This window comes from Papaver somniferum, unplaced genomic scaffold (assembly GCF_003573695.1).
Source record: "Papaver somniferum cultivar HN1 unplaced genomic scaffold, ASM357369v1 unplaced-scaffold_125, whole genome shotgun sequence".
NCBI classification, from domain to species: domain Eukaryota; kingdom Viridiplantae; phylum Streptophyta; class Magnoliopsida; order Ranunculales; family Papaveraceae; genus Papaver; species Papaver somniferum.
Window position 1 is genome coordinate 14,767,835 of NW_020621603.1, and position 22,224 is coordinate 14,790,058.

General features: G+C 38.2%; 2 protein-coding genes and 1 long non-coding RNA gene across 4 annotated transcripts; all 3 read left to right on the forward strand.

The window, feature by feature from the left end:
• The first annotated feature begins 7,915 nt into the window (after positions 1-7,915).
• Positions 7,916-11,314, forward strand: LOC113331493. Of its 2 annotated transcripts, none has more exons than XM_026578202.1 (4): positions 7,916-8,737; positions 9,557-9,670; positions 9,785-10,072; positions 10,933-11,314. In XM_026578202.1, exons 1-4 carry the CDS (start codon positions 8,135-8,137, stop codon positions 11,134-11,136), a joined length of 1,209 nt encoding a protein of 402 aa, XP_026433987.1. In that variant the 5' UTR covers positions 7,916-8,134; the 3' UTR covers positions 11,137-11,314. The 2 variants fall into 2 exon arrangements, with proteins under 2 accessions (XP_026433987.1, XP_026433988.1); XM_026578203.1 differs by having other exon boundaries at positions 7,918-8,737; positions 9,788-10,072.
• A 409-nt stretch (positions 11,315-11,723) lies between these two features.
• Positions 11,724-12,756, forward strand: LOC113331189. Its single transcript, XM_026577931.1, has 2 exons — positions 11,724-12,417; positions 12,513-12,756. Exons 1-2 carry the CDS (start codon positions 11,854-11,856, stop codon positions 12,723-12,725), a joined length of 777 nt encoding a protein of 258 aa, XP_026433716.1. The 5' UTR covers positions 11,724-11,853; the 3' UTR covers positions 12,726-12,756.
• Positions 12,757-13,095: 339 nt separating this feature from the next.
• On the forward strand, positions 13,096-16,022 carry LOC113331592. The gene is made up of 7 exons (XR_003351047.1): positions 13,096-13,799; positions 14,138-14,279; positions 14,751-14,842; positions 14,940-15,086; positions 15,175-15,357; positions 15,552-15,754; positions 15,857-16,022. It is a non-coding gene; the product is annotated as an uncharacterized LOC113331592 (long non-coding RNA).
• The last annotated feature ends 6,202 nt before the right edge of the window (positions 16,023-22,224 follow it).

Here is a 22,224-nt window from a genome sequence, read left to right on the forward strand (position 1 = left end):
TTGAGTGACGCCATAACGCAAGCAAATTTCTACATAGTCAATGAGCATCTTAATTACGACATGATCCTAGGACTCTCTTGGATACACGACAACAAGGAAACACTGGAAGTTTGTCCTCTACTGGATTCGGTACCCGAAAGGATATCCAACAAGCCGTCTGGACCTGGGTACTGTCTGTTGCCGCACCACCTATAGCTTGTCAACGTGATAAAACTTCCTGGAGAGAGCCCGTCGGCGTACATTAAAAGGTTCCGAGCCCAAGTAAGTCTCACCACACAACCCTTTTTGCAACCAATGACTCCTCACTCTGACAAGCACTGGGGACTGGTCCCAACTAACAAACCAACCTCAGCTAAGAGATGTAAATGGGAGGACGGACCCTTCAAATGTTTTATCAAAAGCTTAGAAGTTGTCTCGGTCAAAGATGATAAAGCCAAGATCCAGGCATTTGCACGCCCAAACCCATTTGGAATTGGAGATCTGGTGACGAAGATGACTACATCCAAGGTTGGGAGCATGACGGTGAAAGTAACCAATCCACCTGACTCACCCACTGAAAGATAAGATGAACCATACCTGATAGCAGACGTTATCCTAGGAGGCTACTGCAAGCTCATCAACGCTGACAAACTGGAAGGCGTAACGATTCACTCGCGATGGCTCAAACCCTACTATACTTAAGACGCTGTGCTACCACTTTCCAGCGTCCTCCACACTTTAAAACGTTGTGATGTTTTCTCCAGCGTGTCTTTTTACAATTACCTTCTCATGTCATATTTGTAATTCCTCCAGAAAATGATTGCAATACTTGCATTCATAATTAGGGTTTCAATTTTCAATTTGAAATTAATTGAAGTATTATTTCCATCCAAGAACTTCTTTACCCCTAAAGGAAGACACAAAGTCCTGAATCAGCCTAAACCCATTAGAGCCAAACAGAGAAGGAAACCCTAAGCAAACATTTTGTAAGAAGTCAAGGAAATAGAATATGTGCGGAAAAGGAAGATGCTTTGATCCATTCACCCAGCAAGACCAGGGAGATCTCACGTCAGGAGCACATGCAGATCCGTGGTATTCCATTATAACATTATTTCTTTATCATAAAGAATCACATGCATATGAAGGCACACCATTGCGCCTGAAAAGGTTCAGATGTAATCTTAACAAAGGATTATAACATAAAAACCTTTATTCAAGCAAGCAAACGAAAATCCTGGACTCAGCCGCCACTGAGTACAAGGAAGATGTTTATGAATTACAGGAATGTATTTAAAGAGAAAGAAAAGCAAAATCCTAGCTGTCAAAAAGGTCGACCACGTCAGCACCACTACTAGGTCATGTTTCAATGCCATCTCTATCGTGAGCCGTTACTGCTTCTTCCTTTGGATCTGCATCAGCTTCCGCTTCAGATGTTTCTACAGCAACACTCTCCACCCCAACATCGTTAGCAGGAACAACTTCCATGTCTCCCTCAAAGGCCACAACAACGTTAGGGATTGTGTTGACTTCTTTCAGGCGCTCAGGTTCATCTGTGTCAAAATTAAGGATTATCACACCGTCGTGGATTAGATAATCACATTTATCTTCACCAAGAGGTCATTTGTGTTCAACCCCCCGCCTCTTTAATCGTGCTGCAAACCTCTCTGTCCTTGCGCTCACTAGTGCTTGCAACACTTCATCACGCCTCCATTGCTCCTTCATGTCGATTGCAGCTGAAAGGGCACAGATATGTCCCCTGACAATACGCAGGTGCAGAATGTACATCCCCTGTATAACACGACCGACTTCACGAAGTGGGAGATCGATTTTAGCCATTACTTCTTCGTGCGCATTAGCTCCGGGCTTGTCGACTTCGAAACATTTTTCTGGAGAAGTTACAGAATGGTCATCGCCCACCGCTTCCATGATAAGCTGCAAAGAAGAAGAAGTTATGAGCACATAAAAAATGTGTATATCATCATCAATCAATCATAAGATCAGATAAGTGCGGAGAAATACCTGGATACACGAACATAGATGAGAAAAATCCTTGGAATTTATATCTCGCAAGTCAACAGAATCCCAGGAGAAAAGAAGTCTTTACTGGACACCTATAAAGGCTTCGGGATAATGATCAACGAGGCTTATCGGATATATATCGGGGAAAAGCTGTCGTGCAACGGAGGAGAGTACACCTAATTCAAGAAGTGGGCCAAGCTCTGTCCAGATATACATATAGGAAACCGAAAGCAACTCGTCTGACCAAGTCCTGCCTCCTTCATGACCCTAATCAAGAATTCCAGGACATCACCTGACGATCTATGCGGTAAATACGTATTTAATTTACTTTAGCTTAATTGTTTCAGCATACAAAATTGTCACCATCTCATTCCCACCCCACAATAGTGTAACCATTACGTGCTAGGCAGGGGAATTAATGTTGATGGTGGATTTTCGTTTAAGGCTAAAATTGTAAAAGCCAAAACTATGCGCTAACATCCTGCAAAGGATAAAGCCACTGATAAAGTGGAGAATACTTCTTCACTATAAAACTTATAGCATTACCAATTAATGCATGACCAACCTTGTATATCCTGTACTACTCCATTCTCATTATTGGTGCAGCATGACGACTGAGTGATCACTCTCAGCAGAGCAACACGAATCTCCGAGCATTAAATAAGGAGGCATGTACGAAATACCCGTACAGGCTACAAATCTCGGAGTGTTATACTAGCCAGATCGAGCATCTGGACTGTCCGTATTAGTCTCAGAAACGATCACGACCATCCAACTTCACCATCATGATTGGATGTCTTAGATCGGATCCATAACCCCTAGGCAGGTATTGGAGTATTCCCCACTGACCCATTGCGGGCCCCGCATGGTCGGCATCCCCAAAAGGGTAGCATGGCTTTCCAAATCGTCCAGCCAAAGCAGCGCGGACGTGAAACCCTAATTTAGGGTCTGTGGCACATTACATGTGTCGCAAAGCAGTCTCAACCATCCATCTTCGCAGGCATAGATGGAGGGTGTAGATGTAGACTCAAAGGGACCAGATCATATCAACACAATTACCGTGGGGCCGCCTACATACATGACGATCGGTCAGGACATATCGTTCCATTCGTGCGCCCAAACAAGGCATGACGCACGGCCGTGAAACCCTAATTAGGGTTTGCGATCACGAGCGTCCATTTATCCTCACGAATGAAGGGTCAGGATAGACTAGCAGGTCCGGTGCACATCAACATGATCACTGTGGGCCCATCTATCTCCACATCGATCGGCCAAGGCATATCATGCCTGGTTGCCTCGATTCGCACCCAAACTAGGCGTGGTCACACCTCCCAATTGCAAACTAATCTCGACCACTCAACTTTGCCGGACAAATTGAGTGGCTTAGATCACGTTTCTATGGGATGAAATACAGGCGTGTACACCAGCCGTCGTCTTCACACCAACTAATCGGCCAAGACCGACCAGCTTGGTCTCTAAACGCGCCCCAAAGTTGGCATGACGCGCGGCCTTTGCGGCACAAAATCTTCTGTCGCAAATCAATCCTAGCCGCTCCTCTTTGCCGGAAAATTGAGCGATCTAGATACACTTTCACGAGACAATGAGGTATGGGCTGTACACCGGCATGCCGTTTACACGCATGCCAATCGGCCTGCCAAAATGTGTCCCAAGCTTGGATTCGACCAAGCTGAAGAGTGATGCTTGCGCACCTCTTCATGAACCCTAATTCCACTAACGGTCGCAGATGAGTGTCTCAAAGATCATCTCGTCCGTTCAACTTCACCTGCTTGGTTATACAACCCTGGTCAGGAGTTACTGGTCAATGAGGTGTCGTGGTGATTATCATCCGCCATCTACCACACCATGTGGTCATCCAGAGAGGACTTGCTTGCGCAGCCTCCAAACCATCACATGAAGTAGGCTGGACATGAGCTATTTTAAGACGCTCAACAACGATGCTTCATAATGTGAATATTCGATGCATTACTTGCATAGAATCAACGATTTTACAAGTATCGATTCCAAATAACTTAGTATTTAACCTAGCATTACATGCTACCTTTTGTGGGTCCCACGATCCGCACATTCGAGACATCAATCATGTCACAAACTGGGGGATACATACTGGGGTATTGGTCTGACGGTTTACAGCGTGCATCGCACGACGCGCCATGACAAGAACGTGTCAGGAAGTCATGGATGGTTAGTGATGATGGGAGAAGTGGGAAAGACTGATCGTGTAACACTAACACACGCAACTCCACTACTCCATCACTCCACTTTCTCCACTTCCCATGAGAGACGTGGGTTAGGCTCAACGACTTGTATAAATAGGTTCTCCTCCCTATTTTCAAACAGGACAAGACAACAAAAGCAAGTGTTGATACAACCGTATTTAAACACCGGAACTGATAGCTTACATTCTGCAAGCCAGTTTAGCTTTCTGATACAAGTCATACATAGCCAACACCTTCACAATCTCAACACCTTCTTCGCTTCCCTCCCTAAGATCAACCCCATCTCCTTCACTTTGTGATCGAAGCAAGTCTGGAACGACCATTTCTTGGTTTAGGCCGAATTGTACAGATTGATTTCTCGAATCACAAAGCACTCCCGTGCAGTGCATTTTTTTAGGGTTTAGATTCATTCCTCATCCACACACCCCAAATTACCAAATTCGGCAGGAATAGTTTTCACCCATAAACACTCATTTAAAACTATTTTATCAGTAAACCATACAGGAATAGGACTAATACTTCGCAATTCTGAAGGTGAGTTTGAACAAGGACGTTGCATCCATGAATATGGACACCTAGACGCACAAAACACATAGATAGAGAGGCTGATGCAAGTTATACTATGGGATGTGTATATCAACCTACACCAAGTGTGCTTTGAGCTTGATGCTCAAAATGTAGTAGCAGCAGCTAATGGAGCATACCAAAGGATCAGATGGAAATCACAGGCACTGATCCTAGACATCATTAGTTTTCTTAGCAGGCACCCACTATGGACTTGCAAATCTATTAATAGGAAGTCCAATAAACCGGTTGATAAGCTGGCTAGACACTCCCGCATGTTTCGGATTAGTAATAGTTGGATGCAGTATCCACCAAACTTTATACTTGAGGCATTATATGCTGACATAAATGGTGTAACCAATTCCAATATATAATAAATTTTTATCGTAGTATCAAAAAAAAATATAGAGTGGATACAACTATATGCTCTCATAATATGATATATATGGAAGGCAGGAAGCCTTAAGTGTTTCCAGAGTATACTACAACACAACTCTTCAAAATGCATCCTTAATAAAAACCCAAATATAGACCAACTCACACACTCGGAAGTCAGAATCACCCAACATAAACTTGTCACGATATGTTACAGTATGTGCCAGGTAAATTTAACCAAGGTATCGATGAAAACGTTGTCGAAGATAATTGATAAAGTTAAAGCGTAGGCAAACGGAAACAACATCAAACACAACAATAATTGATGAAAGTGTTGACTTATTTTGCTATCTCAGACATTTTAATTGTAATTCCCCAAGGCATGATTGGAATCCAAAACAAAGAAACAATGGATAACCCATATGCTACATCCTCTAGATGGTAACAATCCTTTATTTCATAATTGTAATACTTTTCACAGGTACAACGCTATTCAGTCTTCGCACCTGAGTGGTCAGTTTTCTTTTAATTTATTTGGTTCTGAGGAAAAAAATCATTTAATAGTGCGTTTGGATACCAGTAGCACTTCTCCTTTTTCAGAAACAAATATGAGAAACAAAAATCAGAAGCAAAACTATTCTCCAGAAACAAAAAGTGAGAAGCAGAAATCAGAAGCAAAACTATTCTCCATAAACAAAAAGTGAGAAGCAGAAATCAAAAGTATAACTATTCTCCAGAACAAAAAAGTTATATTTTTTGCCTCTAGAGATCGTTTTGAAATTTTACCAAAACTGGATTTGAAGTCAAGAAGTAAAAAACTGAGTGGGCATCCAAACGCTAGTAGCTTGTTGGGATAACACATGAGAAGTTGCTTTTTGACTTCTCGAAGTCGAAAAGCCAGAAATCAATTTGGGTATCGAGAATTTCAAAACGGCTTCTAAGTCGAAAAGTTAACTTTTTCTGAAGCAAAACAATTTTGCTTTTTACTTCTGCTTCTGGTATTCAAACGCACTATAATATCCTTTTCGTATCACTTATTAAAATGTTGTTTTTTGACTTATAGAATTAAAAAAAAAAAAGACAGAAGTTAGTTTGGATACATCATAAGACTTATTCCTATGGGCTAAATTGAACTACTAGATTAGCAGTTAAATGTTGCGGTTAAAAAAAAAGTGTTGTCTATTTGTTAACACTAGTTCTCTCTCCTAGCATCTGCTCGTAGTTGAAGTAGTAGCGAGATTGAAGCGTTGAATGGTTCAACGCTGAAAGATCATCTTTTCGCTGAATGGTTTAGCGCTGGGAGATTTATTTTTTGATCTGACGACTGAGATTGGTTGCGCTGAACCAAACGGCACTGGGCGCTGATGTGGACTGCTAATCTAGTTGCTAGATTAGCACACCATAGGGCTTAGCCTCAAATTGACTTCTAGAAGCATCTAACTTTTTGAGATCCAAAAACATTTTGTTTCTTACTTCTGCTTCCCGTATCCAAGCACCTTATACAAAGGCTCTTAAGTACCGGAAACTACGGCCGTGTTTGGTACCTTTGACAACGTAAAACTTAACTGGGTTAGAGTTTTATCTTACTTAGTTAGGATTACCATAAAACAGTTTAGATGTTGTTTGTTTTTCCATCAAATCGAGTATGTGTATATGTTATGTTTTGTTTGTCTAATTATTAATTTTTACTATAAAACACTTGATTTACCCATTATTAATTTTATTATAAAATAAGTTTTTAAAGAGAAAATATAGTAAAATTAAAAAATTAACGTGAAAATGGGTTAGGCGAAAAAAATTTAGGATAATTACCTATTTTAAAGGCAAAATAACTAACTATTCCAGGTTAGAATATTGATATCCTAGATATTTGTGGGAATAGTGAAACCTTGCTTTTTTTAACCTACGAAAACTAAGAAAAATTATGTTATCCCTATCCAAACTTAGAATAAAAACAAGACAAACACGTTTCGATGGTTATTTTAGTTTTTTTTTTTGAAGGTTCAAAGCCCCTAAAATTTATTTATTGACTACCTCATTCAAATTGAGGTTTGAAGGATTACATAGAAGACGTGGCAGATAGACACACCCTCCTGGTTGATCATGATCAATTACATCAAGAAACATGACAATACAGATAGTACATGATTTACATTTGAAACTTAAAGAAACAAGATGTGAAAATCAAATTAAACTTCTGCAACCCGTTGAAGGATTTGATATCCTTATAATGGTTTCAAATCAATTTGTTTCCTGATCATCATGGATATTAGATGCTTCCATAAAAGGGAAGTAATACGCCCAAATTAATTTCTTCACAAACGATCTCTATGTCTGACAAAGTAGATCGTCTTTCTCCATAACATGCTTGATGATGATGCAAATCCACCAGAGAAACCTAATAATACAATAAGCAAGTCTTGATAGTATTGTGAAATCATCAGACCGATAAGAAATCATAAAAATTGTTTAAAAACAATTTCTTTTATTGGAAGATAAATCTATCGAAGTAAACAAACTCGATCTTCCCGGTTGATCTGAAAAATCAAACCAAAACCGGGTAGATCAAGGATCTAAAATTTGAAGAAAGTAATTTTTTTTTCCGTGTTACGAGAGAGAAGGGGAGAGAGAAAGAAGGTAGAAAAGGGACAACCCAACCTAGAATGGGATATCAAAGGTGCCAAACGCGACCTACGTAACTAATCTAACCTGACATCCCCGAATTGAATGGGTGCTGATATACTTACAATACACCCCAAAAGACTGTTCCTCTCAACCTCCTGCACCCACTGTCAAACTTCGAAGAAAGCAGTTCCTCCAAATCCAATCAATTTCTCTTCCTCTCTGTCTCAACTAGGGTTTCAAAATTAGGTTTATTAATTTTGATCTCCAAGAAAAAACCCCCAGATCCGAGAGAGATCGAAACCAAGTAGATTCATAGAGAGATATCAAAACAATCAATGGTGGCAATTTCTCTTTACAGGGGGAATTTGCATAAAGCTCCTGACGCTCCTCGGAAATGGTTGATGCCGAGACGAAATATTTCTCTGAAAGATTTCAGAATTCTTTCACATAAACGTGATAGAACCCTTTCTGCTATCGTTCCCTCCACCAAAATTACATCTCCCCCTACTACAACAATCGTTTCTGTTCCAAACCCTAACCCTAATTTACAACAGCAAGGGGAAGGAGTAGGAGATAGTGGAGGTTCAAAGAACAAATTGGATTCAGCTACTGAAACTTGTGATGATCTTATACAATTGGAACAAGAAATTGTGGATTTGATTGAGGTGAAGGAAAAGGAGGAGGGACAACAGCAGCATCTTTTAACGGCGGGTAAAGAGGAGCAAGAGTTTCAGATTGAATTGGATATTGATGGTGGTGGTACTTGTAATGAACAACAACAACCTGTGGAAGTTGAAGACGATTGTATTTTGACTGTTGATGAAATAACAGAGTTAATACTTGAGGTTGATTCTGGTGGTTTGGAAAATGTTGTCCCCGCTGGTGTGAATGGGACTTCACAAGAGGTGCTGGTGGTTTCTGATCAACCAACTATAAATGTAAGTGCTGTTCTCTAGATTGTTTTCTCTGTTGCTCTTGTGTGTGTTTTTTCTTTAATAATTGCTCTAAATTGATAATCTAGTATGCTAAAGATTGAAATTTCATATTGGCAAGTTAGTTGGGTTATGCAAGTTTATTCTAGATCAACGATTAAAGTGAAACGACTTCACGAAGTCTTGGTAGTTTCGCTTGGGCAATAGGCAAGTCACATAGGTGTCCAACGGTCCATATGAACATACATGATAGTTTTTGACACATGTTGATGTAAACATAAAAGAGAATCTGATATACGGATGGGATTCTAGATTCGAATTAGAACCTCCAAAAGTAGGGGATTTACCATAAGCAAAATTTTGAATTTGGTTTACCTATACCTAGATATCAGGATATCCTCATAGAGTTATAGGTGGAAGTGAAGGCTTAGCGCGGTGGTAGATTATGAGCTCAAGTCGAAAATGTCTGATATGGGTTTGTTTGTCAGCAAAATATGTCTCAACTGAACTGCAATGCAACTTTTGGAAGAATCATAAGTCTAGTGAAACAAATAACTAGATGATGGACAGTCTTGCCAAGTACTTCTATGTTGCAAACAATTGTGTCAGTAATGGCATTGACCACAGTATCTGAGGAGTGAGGATGGGCTTAATGGGAGAGACAATTGCTGATTTTAGGTTGGCTACTTAGTTGCATTTTCAAATGGGTTGATCGTTGATTTTGATCGGCAGACGCTGAAATCAGCTTTCCTTTATCTTATTTGATTGGTTATTTCACATTGCAATTCTGTCTTTAGAGTAGAAAATAATTTATCTCAATGCCAGGTGTGCGAAAATGTGGATCTGCCATATGAAAAAGAGAAAAAGAAAAAGGAGTTGGAGGAGAAGTTGGAAGTTCTGAATGGGAGGAAACATAATCTAGTGCAAATGCTTAAGCGGGTACACTCATGTTTCGTATCAGGGAGTTATTGGCAATACGAACCATATTCTCTATATATTAGTAGTTTCTTTCTACATTTCCTAATGGCTTTATTTCCTATTTAACGATCCCAGCAGATTCTAAATGCGGAGGAGGAGATGAAGAGAAGAAACAACGTGCCGGCATCAGTAATCCGACCTCCTGCTCCTCTGCAAGTGGAGACAAGCGACTTAGGGTCTCCTAGACAGGCTGTTACTAGAACGGGTTTGGATGCTAATCACTGTGGAGATTTAGAGGGAGAATCAGAAGATCATTCTCCTCATAACGCACATATACGCAATTTTCAGCGTATGCGCAGCACATCTCCTTCTGGATCTTCTCCTTTTAGAAAGAGTTCACATAGTTCCCTTCAACCTAATACGGTAATATCTTGTCTCCAACTCATGTACTCCCTCCGTCCCTAATAAGATGACCTAGTTGTAGTTTGCACAAATTTTAAGGCAAGGACGAAAGTGGAGTATATTTAACTATTTTTTACAATTATACCCTTATGGGCAATAATTAGTAAAATTTAGAAACGTTTTATCTCTTAAACTGTACCACGGTTTTTATAAACTTTATACCGTTGAAAAGCATTTTAAAACACCTACGCAACGAATATAAACATGACTATCAAATTATACATATTTCTTATAGAGAAAATAATCAATTAAAAAGGTAGTTTTAGAAATATCCCTTGATTAGTGAAATAGGTCATCTATTTTTGGGATAAAGTTTAAAACCAAGTAGGTCATCTTATTAGGGAAGGAGGGAGTATATCATAAACAGTTATACCTAATTAATTTCATGATCATAATATTGCCTTAGTGTAACTTGATTTTGTTAACACAGTAAGACATGTTTATTAGATTTACACTTTCAGTGCATGAGAATAGAATTTACGAACGAAGTATGTTGTTTAACCGGACTGCAAACAAAGTTTAAGTTAGAAGTTGTTTAGAAGGTTAGCTTAGTCTCTTCTCTTTTGAATATATAAGCTTCTGTATTTTAAGCTTTCAATTATATGCGTATTGCCATGTAACAATTCTTCTCATTATCCATTGATTTTCTAGCTGTAAACTTTTAAACCTGTTTTGTTGATTAACGAACTAAATCAAGATCGCAAGGGCTGACTGCCAAATTGCCACCCATTCTTTTTTCATCTGGGATTCTACTAATTTTAGTTATTTCAGCTTTGATATCCAATCAAGAATTTAATTCATTCTGATTTCTTTTTCTGCAGGTTTTGTGCCCTCCACGAACCAGTGGCGTTATAGCCAGTCCAAGTCCATCACGCTTTGCTCCCTCCGGATCAGCACATCCTGCAAATATTCCACCTGCTCCTATATCAGTCTCCGGAACTCAATTTGTGGCTTCATCCCCTTCTCCCGCTGCTTCAGGCGGTACTTCAGTCTTTAGAGATTCCCGTTTTACCAGTCCATCGTGAAATTTACCTGGTGGGTAAAAATTTTAGCTGTATTTTGTAGCATCCTGGGCTTCATAAAACTAAATTGTTGTAGACAGACTTAGAACTAGGTGTTCCATCCGTATCTGATTTGTAAATTTGTTCAAATTATGTACTAGCTTCTATTTTTCTAATCGAGTAAATTAATCTTCTCCCAAAACCAGTTGTACATAGAAAAGACTAGCATAGAAACATGATGAATCTCTCTCTCTCTGGACATAATGTGGGTGAGGGATACCTGATAGCATCTTAACTGTAAAGAACTACCCAAATTTGTATTATTGTACTATGGGGTTTTCTTAGCCTGCAGAGATAGACATGGTTCCTTCCATCATTGATCTCCTCACTCCTCCTGAAGACAAAAGAGCAGTAAATACCAAGTCCGTTTCAAGTTTCAATGAGTAGATAGAAAGATTAAATATTCAATTCAAACATGTTGTGTCAGATTCAATGGACTAGTAAATTGTAAGTAACCACATCTCTTTTCCACTTCCCCAGGTTTGTGTACTCTCTAACTATAGTCCATCCTCAAGTCACGTTCAACAGAAATCAGATTGCAGCAGAGAATCACCACCTATACTCAACCCACCATCTTTGCTTATTAACTACACCATTATTCACTCTCCATCTTTTTGAAAACCACACAGAAATGCCTTAAAAGACTTGGTTGAGCTTAGTTGAAAAACAAAGAAGACAATCATGGAACCAACCCACAAGAAAATATACCATAGTGATGGCAGATCTTCCTTTTCTTCTTCATCTGCTGTCAACAAGAACGACTGCTATACTAAAACTAATCACCAAAAACTGATGGTGGATCCTCTAGTCTTGTATCTGAAGTCTCCTACACTCTCTGTCAATGCAGCCAATGATTCCTCTCCCCGTGACAAAGCCCAAGACTCAAAACCCATCAGCAAAATATCTACCATGGAAATACTTGGAAAGATCAAACAGGAAATAAAAGAGAAGGTGAAAAACCAACAGATGGAAGGAGGAGACAGGAATATAGAAGAGCCAATAAAGCGTCTTTCAATTAGCAGTGGAGATGGAGCGGGTGTTGGCAGGAAGACAGAAGTAAAAGTATCATCACTAAACCGATTTTCACAGATGGAGTTGGATGAGTTCTTCTCTAGACTTGGTGCATGGATTCTGGCATTAGATATGCCTCCATTTATGCAGATCCAGGCTGTTGGTCTCGCTCGTAATGCTTACAATGGCCGAGACATGTTTTCTTCACGGGCACTTGCTTCTACCCTCAAGAAGGTAAATCGTTAAATAACAAACACAGTAGATATCTAACAACAAAATTTGGGTTAATGTAGTAAAGGAACTAACATCGGATAACACTTTTTTAACAGGAATTTGATGAAGATTATGGAGCAGCATGGCATTGTATAGTTGGAACAAGTTTTGGGTCATTTTTAACTCACTCAGTTGGAGGTTTTTTGTACTTCTCATTAGATTATTGTAGTAGTACTAGTAGCTATCCTCATAACCAAAAAAGCCATCATAAGAAGAAGATGTACATACTCATGTTCAAGACTAGTGTACAAAAATCTTCTTCCAATTGATCAGAATAAATTTGTTGCTCGATTTCTGAAATGTAATACAACCATATCAGCTATTATGCATGGCAGTTGTCATCATGGTCTTTAACTCTGAGTTGACCCTTCAATTCAGTAAACTATGTGTATGCTTTACTAGGCGATTGTAGTTTTTACCTCGAGAAAATTTTAAACGTCTTTGAATTTGTGCACCACCAGTGGATGACAAAATGTTGTCGCCAAACCAAATGGCCAGGAATCATACTCAGATGACACCTTAAAATTAATCTTACCGTCAAAATCCTCCACGTCGTATCAATAATATAAGTCAGCCGGTGAGGTTAAATACGTTACAGCCGTTAGATTACGGACAGATCTAAAATCGAAACAACAACCATTGTGGTGTGTTCTTCTTTAGTATCCAAAATCCAATTATCTTTCTTCCCACTTTGCTAAGACCAGTTCCGAGCTGAGGGTTTGAAGAGGAAGTTGCCTCAGATTCAGATCTCTAATCTCTATAAACTACAACTCAGAAGAGTGTTTATTAACTGGTATTCGTACTTGGTTTGAGCGGACTCAGAAAAATACTATAAGACTCATGATGAAAGCATCATCGGAGTCGATTAACGAGCACTTGCTTACCAAAACAATTAGAGGCATGCAGAATTCACATCTAATAGAGTACTCTACATAGTGGGACGATAACTGCATAACCTAACTCACAGATAATTACTTTCTCAACTTCTTTCTTAAACCTGCTGGTAGGTTATATTGTATAAATGTTAGATGTTTGAAATGATTATTTCAGCTGTTCATTTGTTGTGGAGTTCATTCTTTTAGGACATTGGATTGTGTGTGTTGGAGATGGTGGTGTGCAGAAGCTTTTAACCTTTCGAGTGTGAGGATAGTTGAATCCAGTCAGCATATGAAGAAATTTTGGGGGTGAATGTGAAGATGAATTTCTGAAGGGTGTTGGTTTGCAGTGTTACCATCTTCACTGGGGTGTTAAAACACTTACGGCATCTTAACTGAAATCCATCAATTTATGGAGGAAATGGTTCTTTGAAAAACAAAGGTATCTCGACATCTCATATACTAAAGGTAGAGTACTCTAATCTGGTTTGTCCCTTTCTATTGTGTACACAGACTTATAGAATATATCAGAATGCTTCGAAAACAAATAAAGTGTATTACTAAGTTGAGAGAACAAGAATTTCGTAACACTACTACTAGCACCAACTAGTGTACAACCTAGAAGGAAGACTATTGGGTCCTTAAGAACACTGTCTGCATTGTTTTTTCGTCAATTAATATCACCAGATTACTTGAAGCTTTTAAGTTGGGAAGCTTTGATTTTTCCGAAGAGTGGTACTGTTTTAAAGGAATGATTGAAATACGTGGTAGTATGTAGACTAATAAGTTGCCTTTATATATTGAAGGTTATTTTCATTCAATGTGGGCAAGTCAGTTGGTGCTGGAACAGTGGAACCCCTGTAACCTCATTGGTGACTTGAGTCACTAATATATGAAGCAGAAGCAAATTACCAATCAGCAAATATTTGCTACTGGTGAAGCAATGATGTACGTAGCTAGAGGGAAGGGCAGCTGCCTACAATATGTCTAAATAAAAATTTGTTCTCATTTGACCATGGTTTGCTCGCTTGTAATCTTTCTGATCATGTAAAACAATCGTTTGTGTTTGTGTATTCCTAATTGGACAGATTATTATTTATCCCTTCTACTCTTCCTACAATGTAATCTCAAGTAACATTTACGAGTTCTTTGATTACTCTTTCCAGATATGAATTGGTTTTCTGCGTTGTATTCTTTTAGATTATCTTCCTGTCTTTTGTTGTTATGGCACGAAGGTCTGGGTACCTCTATCAACTTCAGTAGTCAATTTAAATTATCCTTCTGTTCCATGCTTCTATTTCTATATGATATCCTGGGTGTTTGTTTTACTGAGAGAAATCTTAATCAAAGTTATAGTCAAGCTAATTAGTTAACAATTCAGGAACTTAACATGGCTATATTCTGCCCTATTTGTTGCAGAAGGAAAAGCTTTTTTCAGCATTGCAGTGGTTACAAAACGCAACAAAAAGCTAACAGATGGTGTAATTGGTGAAGTTTTATGATCTGCGCAGGTGAGAATTGATGAAAATAGATTGAGTGAACTGAACATCACGGTATTCATTGTAAGTTATTAGCTTTAGTGTCATTTTTACCATGTTTGTTTTGCAGGAAGCTATCATTTTGCCTCTGTGGGTTGCACATGCTGCTCGTGCTTGGAGTTTGAGATTATATACGCTGCAATGTGGATGCCATGGCTGGTGAAGTGTTGACTGCTTCTGAGTGTGTGCAATTCAGAAAAGAACTTGTGAATAGAAAGTAAAGACTACCACTTACATTCAGTAGATCATTCTTATGCGTCTATTTTCTCAAATTTTTATTAAGATGTGCATTGTTTGTATTGCAGGGCCAATGGAACTTCATGCTTGAGTTGGACTTTGTGTCGTTCAATGCTTAATTTCCTCGCCCCGCACTATCAAAATCCATTGGCAATGGTGTGGACCGACACCTTTCTGCGAAAATGTCTCATGACAGAGATAGCATGCACCCCTTACTTGATATGCTCAAAGCACACAACTACCGTCAAAAGGTAATAAGTTGTACATATGCGTGATTTTGTGGCTTAATTGCATTGTGAATAAGCTTTGGTGTATATTGTGATGAATGCTACTTTATATCTTGTTGAATTCCAAAATGTTGATGTTTACTGCGATTTAGCTTTCAGACCATGATGCTGAACGACAGAATACAACACCTCAATGTGACTTCTGATTCTATTTGCAGGTGTTAGGAGGATGGCAAAAGCATAAGTATCTTCAATAAACTGTTTTTCACAGATTCAGTTAGATGAATTCTTCTCTAGAACCGCTGCAAGGATTCTGGCTGTAGATATGCCTCCGTTTATGCAAACCCAGGCTGTTTGGTCGCGCTTCTAATGCTTACAATGACCGAGACAACTCCACAGGCACTTGCTTACCCTCAAGAAGGTAAATCGGTAATTACAATACAGTAAATTATTAACAATAAAATTTGGGTCAATGTAGTATAACTAACTTCGGGTAAATTTGATTGATGTAATTTTAAAACAGGAGTTTGATGAAGAGTATGGAGCCGCATGTTGGAACAAGTTTTGGGTCATTTGTAACTCGCTCTGTTGGAGGCTTTTTTGTACTTCTCATTACACTATTGTAGTAGTAGGACAACAATAAATTTTTTTGCTCGATTTCCCAAACAAAGTCTGTCTCCTGAGTTTTTTTGAGACTCACACGGCCTAACTACCAATCTACCACATTATGGATCCCATATGTTCTTTTTTTTTCTTTTTCATGCCATTCTGGTCGGTTAGAAATTTTCAATAGATGTTCATATAGCACCACCAGTGGTGAGAAGATGTTATCACCAAACCAAATGGCCAATAAGCAGTCGCATAATGTATCCTACATGAAAGCATAAGTGCATTTGTAATTGGATTTACGGGTCTGGGGTTCTTTGGTAAATTAAAGTGTCGAAGAGGTACTTATATGGGGTCAGTCAAGTCATTGAATGATGCATTCCAAAACGTTGGATCAAATCTGAAAATGAACCCTAAATTGGACGGCCGAGGTAGATATCTCCAACCCTTATAAGTAGAACACAGTTTTCAGCTATAGAAGTAAAGAGAGAAGCAAACCCTAGTTGGTGTCTAGAAGGACATTACTTTGATCCTTGCAAACCGGCCCCAAAGTCGGATGCAAATAAACCATGAACTCAATCTGATAATTTTTGTTTTTTTGTTTTTTTGATTACTATAATCTTTTCTTTTCTTTTTTAATTTTATGATTAGAGTCTGCTAGATGATTCTTCATTCTTTTTTAAAAAAAAAATTCGCGTTCTATTTTATTTACGCAATATTGCATTTTTTTTCTTCAGATTTAATATGAATCACTAATCGTTTGATTTGTGGTGTTTCTTTGTATTAACAGTAGAGATCCGGTGGTTGGGAGCAGTAGTGCAATCTTGAATCTAATATCCTAGTCTCAAACAGTGGTGTGCAGTCCATCATCAAAGTTCCATGGAAAGTTTCGCTGGTAGTTGTGGAAGGTGTCTAGTAGTGGTACTTTATATCATTATCTCCTATCTTGTTATAAACACAGTTGTGTATGATATCCATTGCAATAATTTCAAACTCTCTCAATATCAAAACCAGATCACTCATCAAAGTATTTCTTCTCCATACCTGTTGCTCAATGTCAGTTATAAGAACAGTAAGGGTATTACGGGTACTTTCATTAGCTGGAATCCGGACTTCAAGGATTTTCAAATTTTGAAAATTTTCCTGCCTAAATTATATTGGTACGAATATCCTAAAAATATTAGGGTCTTTATTATAACGAGGCAACGAAATAACAGTATGTTGGGAAAGTTTTTGGAATGTCAAGGAAACCTTAATGCTATATTAACTAATGTTCATCCTTTCTGGATTTTTATATACAAGCAGTGCGGCAGAAAAATCACTGAGAAGAAGATGGTAGAACTTAGTCAATCCCAACTTGCTGCCATGGCCAAACGATTGAGAGAAACGTCTCTAATGGGAGAAAGCTCTAGAGGAAGCTTGGTTTCAAGTGAAGAAATCAATAAAGCTGCTGACAAATGGAGCAACTCGCTGCTTGGAAAAATCGTTGATCCTGATGTTATGTCTAATGAAACTGTTCAAAAGGAGGTGAATATTGTCTGGAGAAATTATAGAAAAGTTGGAGTGCATACCATGGGAAGAAACTTATTTGTCTTCTAATTAAAAAACACAGAAGACCACGATGATGTTTAAAGGAAAGCTCCATGGATTATGAATAAAGCTCTAGTAGTACTACGTGACTATGACTCAAGGATTGAGTTGAATAATTATGATTTAAATTATCAAGCCTTTTCTGTGCTTTTCAGAGGTCTTTACTTGGAGCATATTGATGCTGGAATCATTGATAAGCTGTGTGCGGATATTGGTAGAGTAATACCAAATGAAGATAATAAAAATTTCACTGTCTGTGGAAGAGTGGTGAAGGCAAAAATTGAGGTGGATTTGAGGAAGCAACTCAACAGAGGAAACTGGCTCTTAACTGCTGCTGGACAAAAGGTGTGGATCAAATATCATTTTGAGAAGCAGCCTAGGAACATATGTCCACACTGTTTTGTCCTAGATCATGATGATGATAAATGTGAAGAGATTGCTTTCCATCTGTGGATATTTAGAATGCCAGAGGGAGAATTCCAAAATCTGTATGATGCTAATGCTCACAAAGTAGAAGCAATGCTTGCTGCTGCCGCTGGAGCAGATAATGGTAATGGGCCTGAAGTAGCTGAAGATGATGGGCTTGACCCAAGGAGAACTAAGAGGTCCAGAGATAACGGGGTGGAAGATAATTTTGGTCTCATCGAACAAAACTCTCAATTCACAAATCCCTTATTCAGAGAAAATCAAAGCCAAGAATTTCTAGGGCACGAAATGGGTGTATCTGTCCCGATGGAGAATCGATCCACAACTACTGGTGATCAATACATGAGGATGATGGACTCTGAGATGGATGGATGGGAACAAATTGAGCCAAACATGCGCCTCCCTGCTGCTGAGATTCAAAGAAACACCGCAAATCAGGTTTTAATCTTTACTGTTTTTCATATTTCTGATTCACATATTTTATGCAATTTGCTTGAAGTGTTTTGGTTTACTTGTAGAAGTAATTGTGGTTGTTTTGATAACTGCTTAGGAAACCGAAAGAGTAGCCCAATATTATTGTCTAGATATACTGTCAAAGGTCATATTTCTACTTCTTATAAGATGAAGATTCTATCCTAGAATGTCCAGGGGTTTGGAAATAAGTATACTAGGCAACACATAGGTGAATTAATTAGAGCTAATGACCCAGACACTATCTTCTCGTGTGAGACCAAAACTATGAATGTGAAAATGGATAAATGGAGTCATTCCTATAATTACATGAATCATCTATATTTTAATCCAATTGGTGCTTCTGGTGGTCTGTTTATGCTTTGGAATGATGGAATTCATATAGATTTTGTTGATATGAATTTCAATTTCATTTCTATTTTAGTAAACATGGATTCTAGAAGTTGGCATACCCTTTTAAATTTTATGTATAATGCATTAGATGACCAAAATTGGGTTAGGCAGTGGAATTACCTTGATTCATTAGCTACTAGGTACACTTGGCCATGGATAATTTTAGGTGATTTGAACTTTATAATCAGACATGAAGAAAAGGTTGGTGGCAACCAAATTTCTCAAAGACAGCTTGATGAAGTTAAATGTCATTTAGACCATTTAGGTGTTTTTGATCTAAATTTTACAGGAAATCCTTTTACTTGGAGTAACCATAGAAATGGAGATTCTCTGATTATAGAAAGACTTGATAGGGCTCTTGTGAATGCTCAGTGGTTTGATTTTTTTCCCTAATGCCATCATTTATCATCTTGTTTGTGTTGCTAGTGATCATGCTCCAATCTTACTTGTTACTTCTAGGGAGGAAAATGGTACTAAGAGACCCCTTAGATTTGATAGATGCTGATTCAGTAATAATACTTGTAAGGATGTTATAGCTGAAAATTGGAGAACTAGTGAAAATGGCTCCAAAGCTTATAAACACACTAGATGTTTGTCTAATGTCAAGGTGGGCCTTAGACAATGGAACATGGATTCTTTTGGAAACTTTCAGACTCACATAAATGACATACAAAAAGAATTAGAGGATATCTCTAGCAATATGTTAGATCCTACTAGTATTGCCTTAAAAGCTAGTCTAGAGGATTCTTTAAAATACTGGTATGATGTGAGACAAGACTACTACATGAAAAGAGCTAAAGAAAATGTTCTGACTTTTGATGATAAAAACACCAAATATTTTCATGATAAAGTCAAATTTAGGAAAAAGAGAACCCAAATTGATTGTTTGAAAAGTAACATTGGAATTTGGTTGACTGATAGAAGCATGATAGCTGGTGAATTGAAAGATCATTTTAGTAAGATGAGTAGAATTACTAATCCCCCTAGTGATGTCATAAAGCCATGTATTACTTCCGAGGAAAATGATTTTCTGATTCACCCTCCTACTGATGAAGAAATTAAAGTCATTGTCTGGCAGATGCAACCTTGGACTAGTCCAGGACCTGATGCTACCCCCTGGATTCTACCAACAAATGTGGGATGTTGTTGGTGCTGATACTATAGACATGGTTAAAAGCTTATTCCATTCTGGTCATCTTTTAAAACAAATGAACCACAATTTTGTTTCTCTAATTCCTAAAAACAAAGCACCTAAGACCCCTGCAGACTTTAAGGTTAGACCTATTAGTCTAAGTAATGTGAGTTACAAGATTATATCTAAACTCCTAGCAAGTAGGCTCAAAACTATCATGGATAAATTCATTAGTCCTTATCAAGGTGCTTTTCTATCAACTAGACAAATAACAGACAATATAATTATAGAGGAAGAAGAGAACTAAATTTGGATTAAGGGCTATTAAACTTGACATGTCCAAGGCTTTTGATATGATTGAATGGAAATTTTTAATTGATATTTTGAAAAAACTTGGTTTTCATAATCATTGGTGCAATTTAATTGAGCAATGTATTTCTACTGTGTCTACTTCCATCTTGTTGAATGGTGCACCTGGAGATGTTTACTATCCTACAAGGGGTGATATGGCACAAGCGGAAGCGGTAAAAGACAGGGAGAATCCACTCCTTAATGGGGATGATAGAAGACTCCAATCCAGGAGCAAAGACTCTAATCCAAGAGTTAAAAGAGAATAACAATGGTGTTTAACAAAACAAACTTTAGCAGTTTCATTAATCAAATAATAGCGAGCCGCAGCTGTTTTACAAAGATGATGAAATAGGCTATTTATAGCCTCAAACATAAAACCTAGAAATCTAGAACATTGTTAATTATCCTAACAAAATATATTATTCTCATTAAAGTAATATTAATCAAATAAATCCTAATAAATAAAATACTTAAATTGAGATATATCCAAGATATAGCCATATCTTGAAATATATTTTTGACTTTCCTAATACGTCCCGCATCAGGCTCCCCCACTGCGACAAAATTCGTCTCGAGTTTATATTGAAAATGACGAGTGGATGATAGAATTTTGGCATTCCCACTTGAGGTACAACTCGATCTTGGATTATGTATTGGAATCACGAATCATTTGCAGAATATCATCACTTTATGCATGTAATAACTCGTTATTCGGTGTCGCTTGTTCCCACCATTACAATACAAAAACTCCCACGCAACCTTCCAAGCTTGGTCTTGTCGGCATCCCATCAAAGTTGGTGTGCATAACATAGCCAATGGATCTTCAAATGGGCAAGGATGATGCAACGCGAGTGTCTTCTCATTTGAAACTAACAAGCCACCTTGGTGATTAACAACAACCTCACGTGATTTTTGGTTATCTACTGTCTCAAATCTGCTGCACTCCCTGTGGGTTGTTTCTTCCTTTGGCTTAGGACGTGGCATAAGACGCACCCTTGTCCTCCCCCACATAAATTCATACGAGTTATCCTTATTATGAACTGCACCAACATCCAATAACCATGGCCTACCCAATACGATGTACCACATATCTGTGTCAACAACTTCATGAAAATTTGAGAAAGAATAACACCCACCAAAAGATAATAAAAATCTGCAACCACCAATCCCAGTGATTGTTCCGTTAAACCACTCAATCGGACCAACATTAGAATACCAATCTATATCAAGATCAAATAACTTCGCCATTCTTTTCCAGATCAGATTTTCTTCGCAACTACCGTGGATTACAAAATAACATCCCCTTCCATTAACTGTTCCAACAAACTTGGGCAATTTAACGTGAAGTTCTCCCATCTTTTAGAAGTGTGGATGCTTGGATGACTAACTTTACTTAAGAAATTTAAACGGAGCGGCCAGTAACATAGAAGATTAGGCAGTTGGGCTTACGTGAACAAAGCAGTAGTGGGCTTGACTTATCTAAACGGGTTTAGTTTATGTTCATGAGTAATAAAAAGAAGTGAAAACTACAGTGAGACCCATTCTCCCATATTTTTCCACTGAGAAATCTACAGACAGAAAACTTCAGGCGCGCCCCCATTTTTGGGGAAAAAATTATTCCCCAAACCCATATTTTCTAAAAGTTCTGCTTTTTTATTTTCCCCGTATCCCTTAAATATAAATCTGGTTTCTCTCTTTTATTCAATGAATAAATTATAATCTTTCTGGTTCATGGAGTTTATTTCTCAGATAAAATTCTATTTTAATGTCAAATCATGAGTACGAGGGTTGGAGGCGAGATCTCATAAGGTATGGACAAGGTGTAATTTGAATCAATATGGGTTGTAATTGATGAAATCAAAGAATGGGTTTGAGCTCGTGGTTAAGAAATCAAAGAAGAAATTGAAGATGGGCATAGTTTC

Coding starts and splice junctions, on each gene's coding strand:
- LOC113331189 (XM_026577931.1), top strand. CDS start 11,854: ATGGAACCAACCCACAAGAAAATATACCATAGTGATGGCAGATCTTCC. Junction 12,418..12,512: donor TTGCTTCTACCCTCAAGAAG/GTAAATCGTTAA, acceptor CTTTTTTAACAG/GAATTTGATGAAGATTATGG.
- LOC113331493 (XM_026578202.1), top strand. CDS start 8,135: ATGGTGGCAATTTCTCTTTACAGGGGGAATTTGCATAAAGCTCCTGAC. Junction 8,738..9,556: donor CTGATCAACCAACTATAAAT/GTAAGTGCTGTT, acceptor TCTCAATGCCAG/GTGTGCGAAAATGTGGATCT. Junction 9,671..9,784: donor TAGTGCAAATGCTTAAGCGG/GTACACTCATGT, acceptor TAACGATCCCAG/CAGATTCTAAATGCGGAGGA.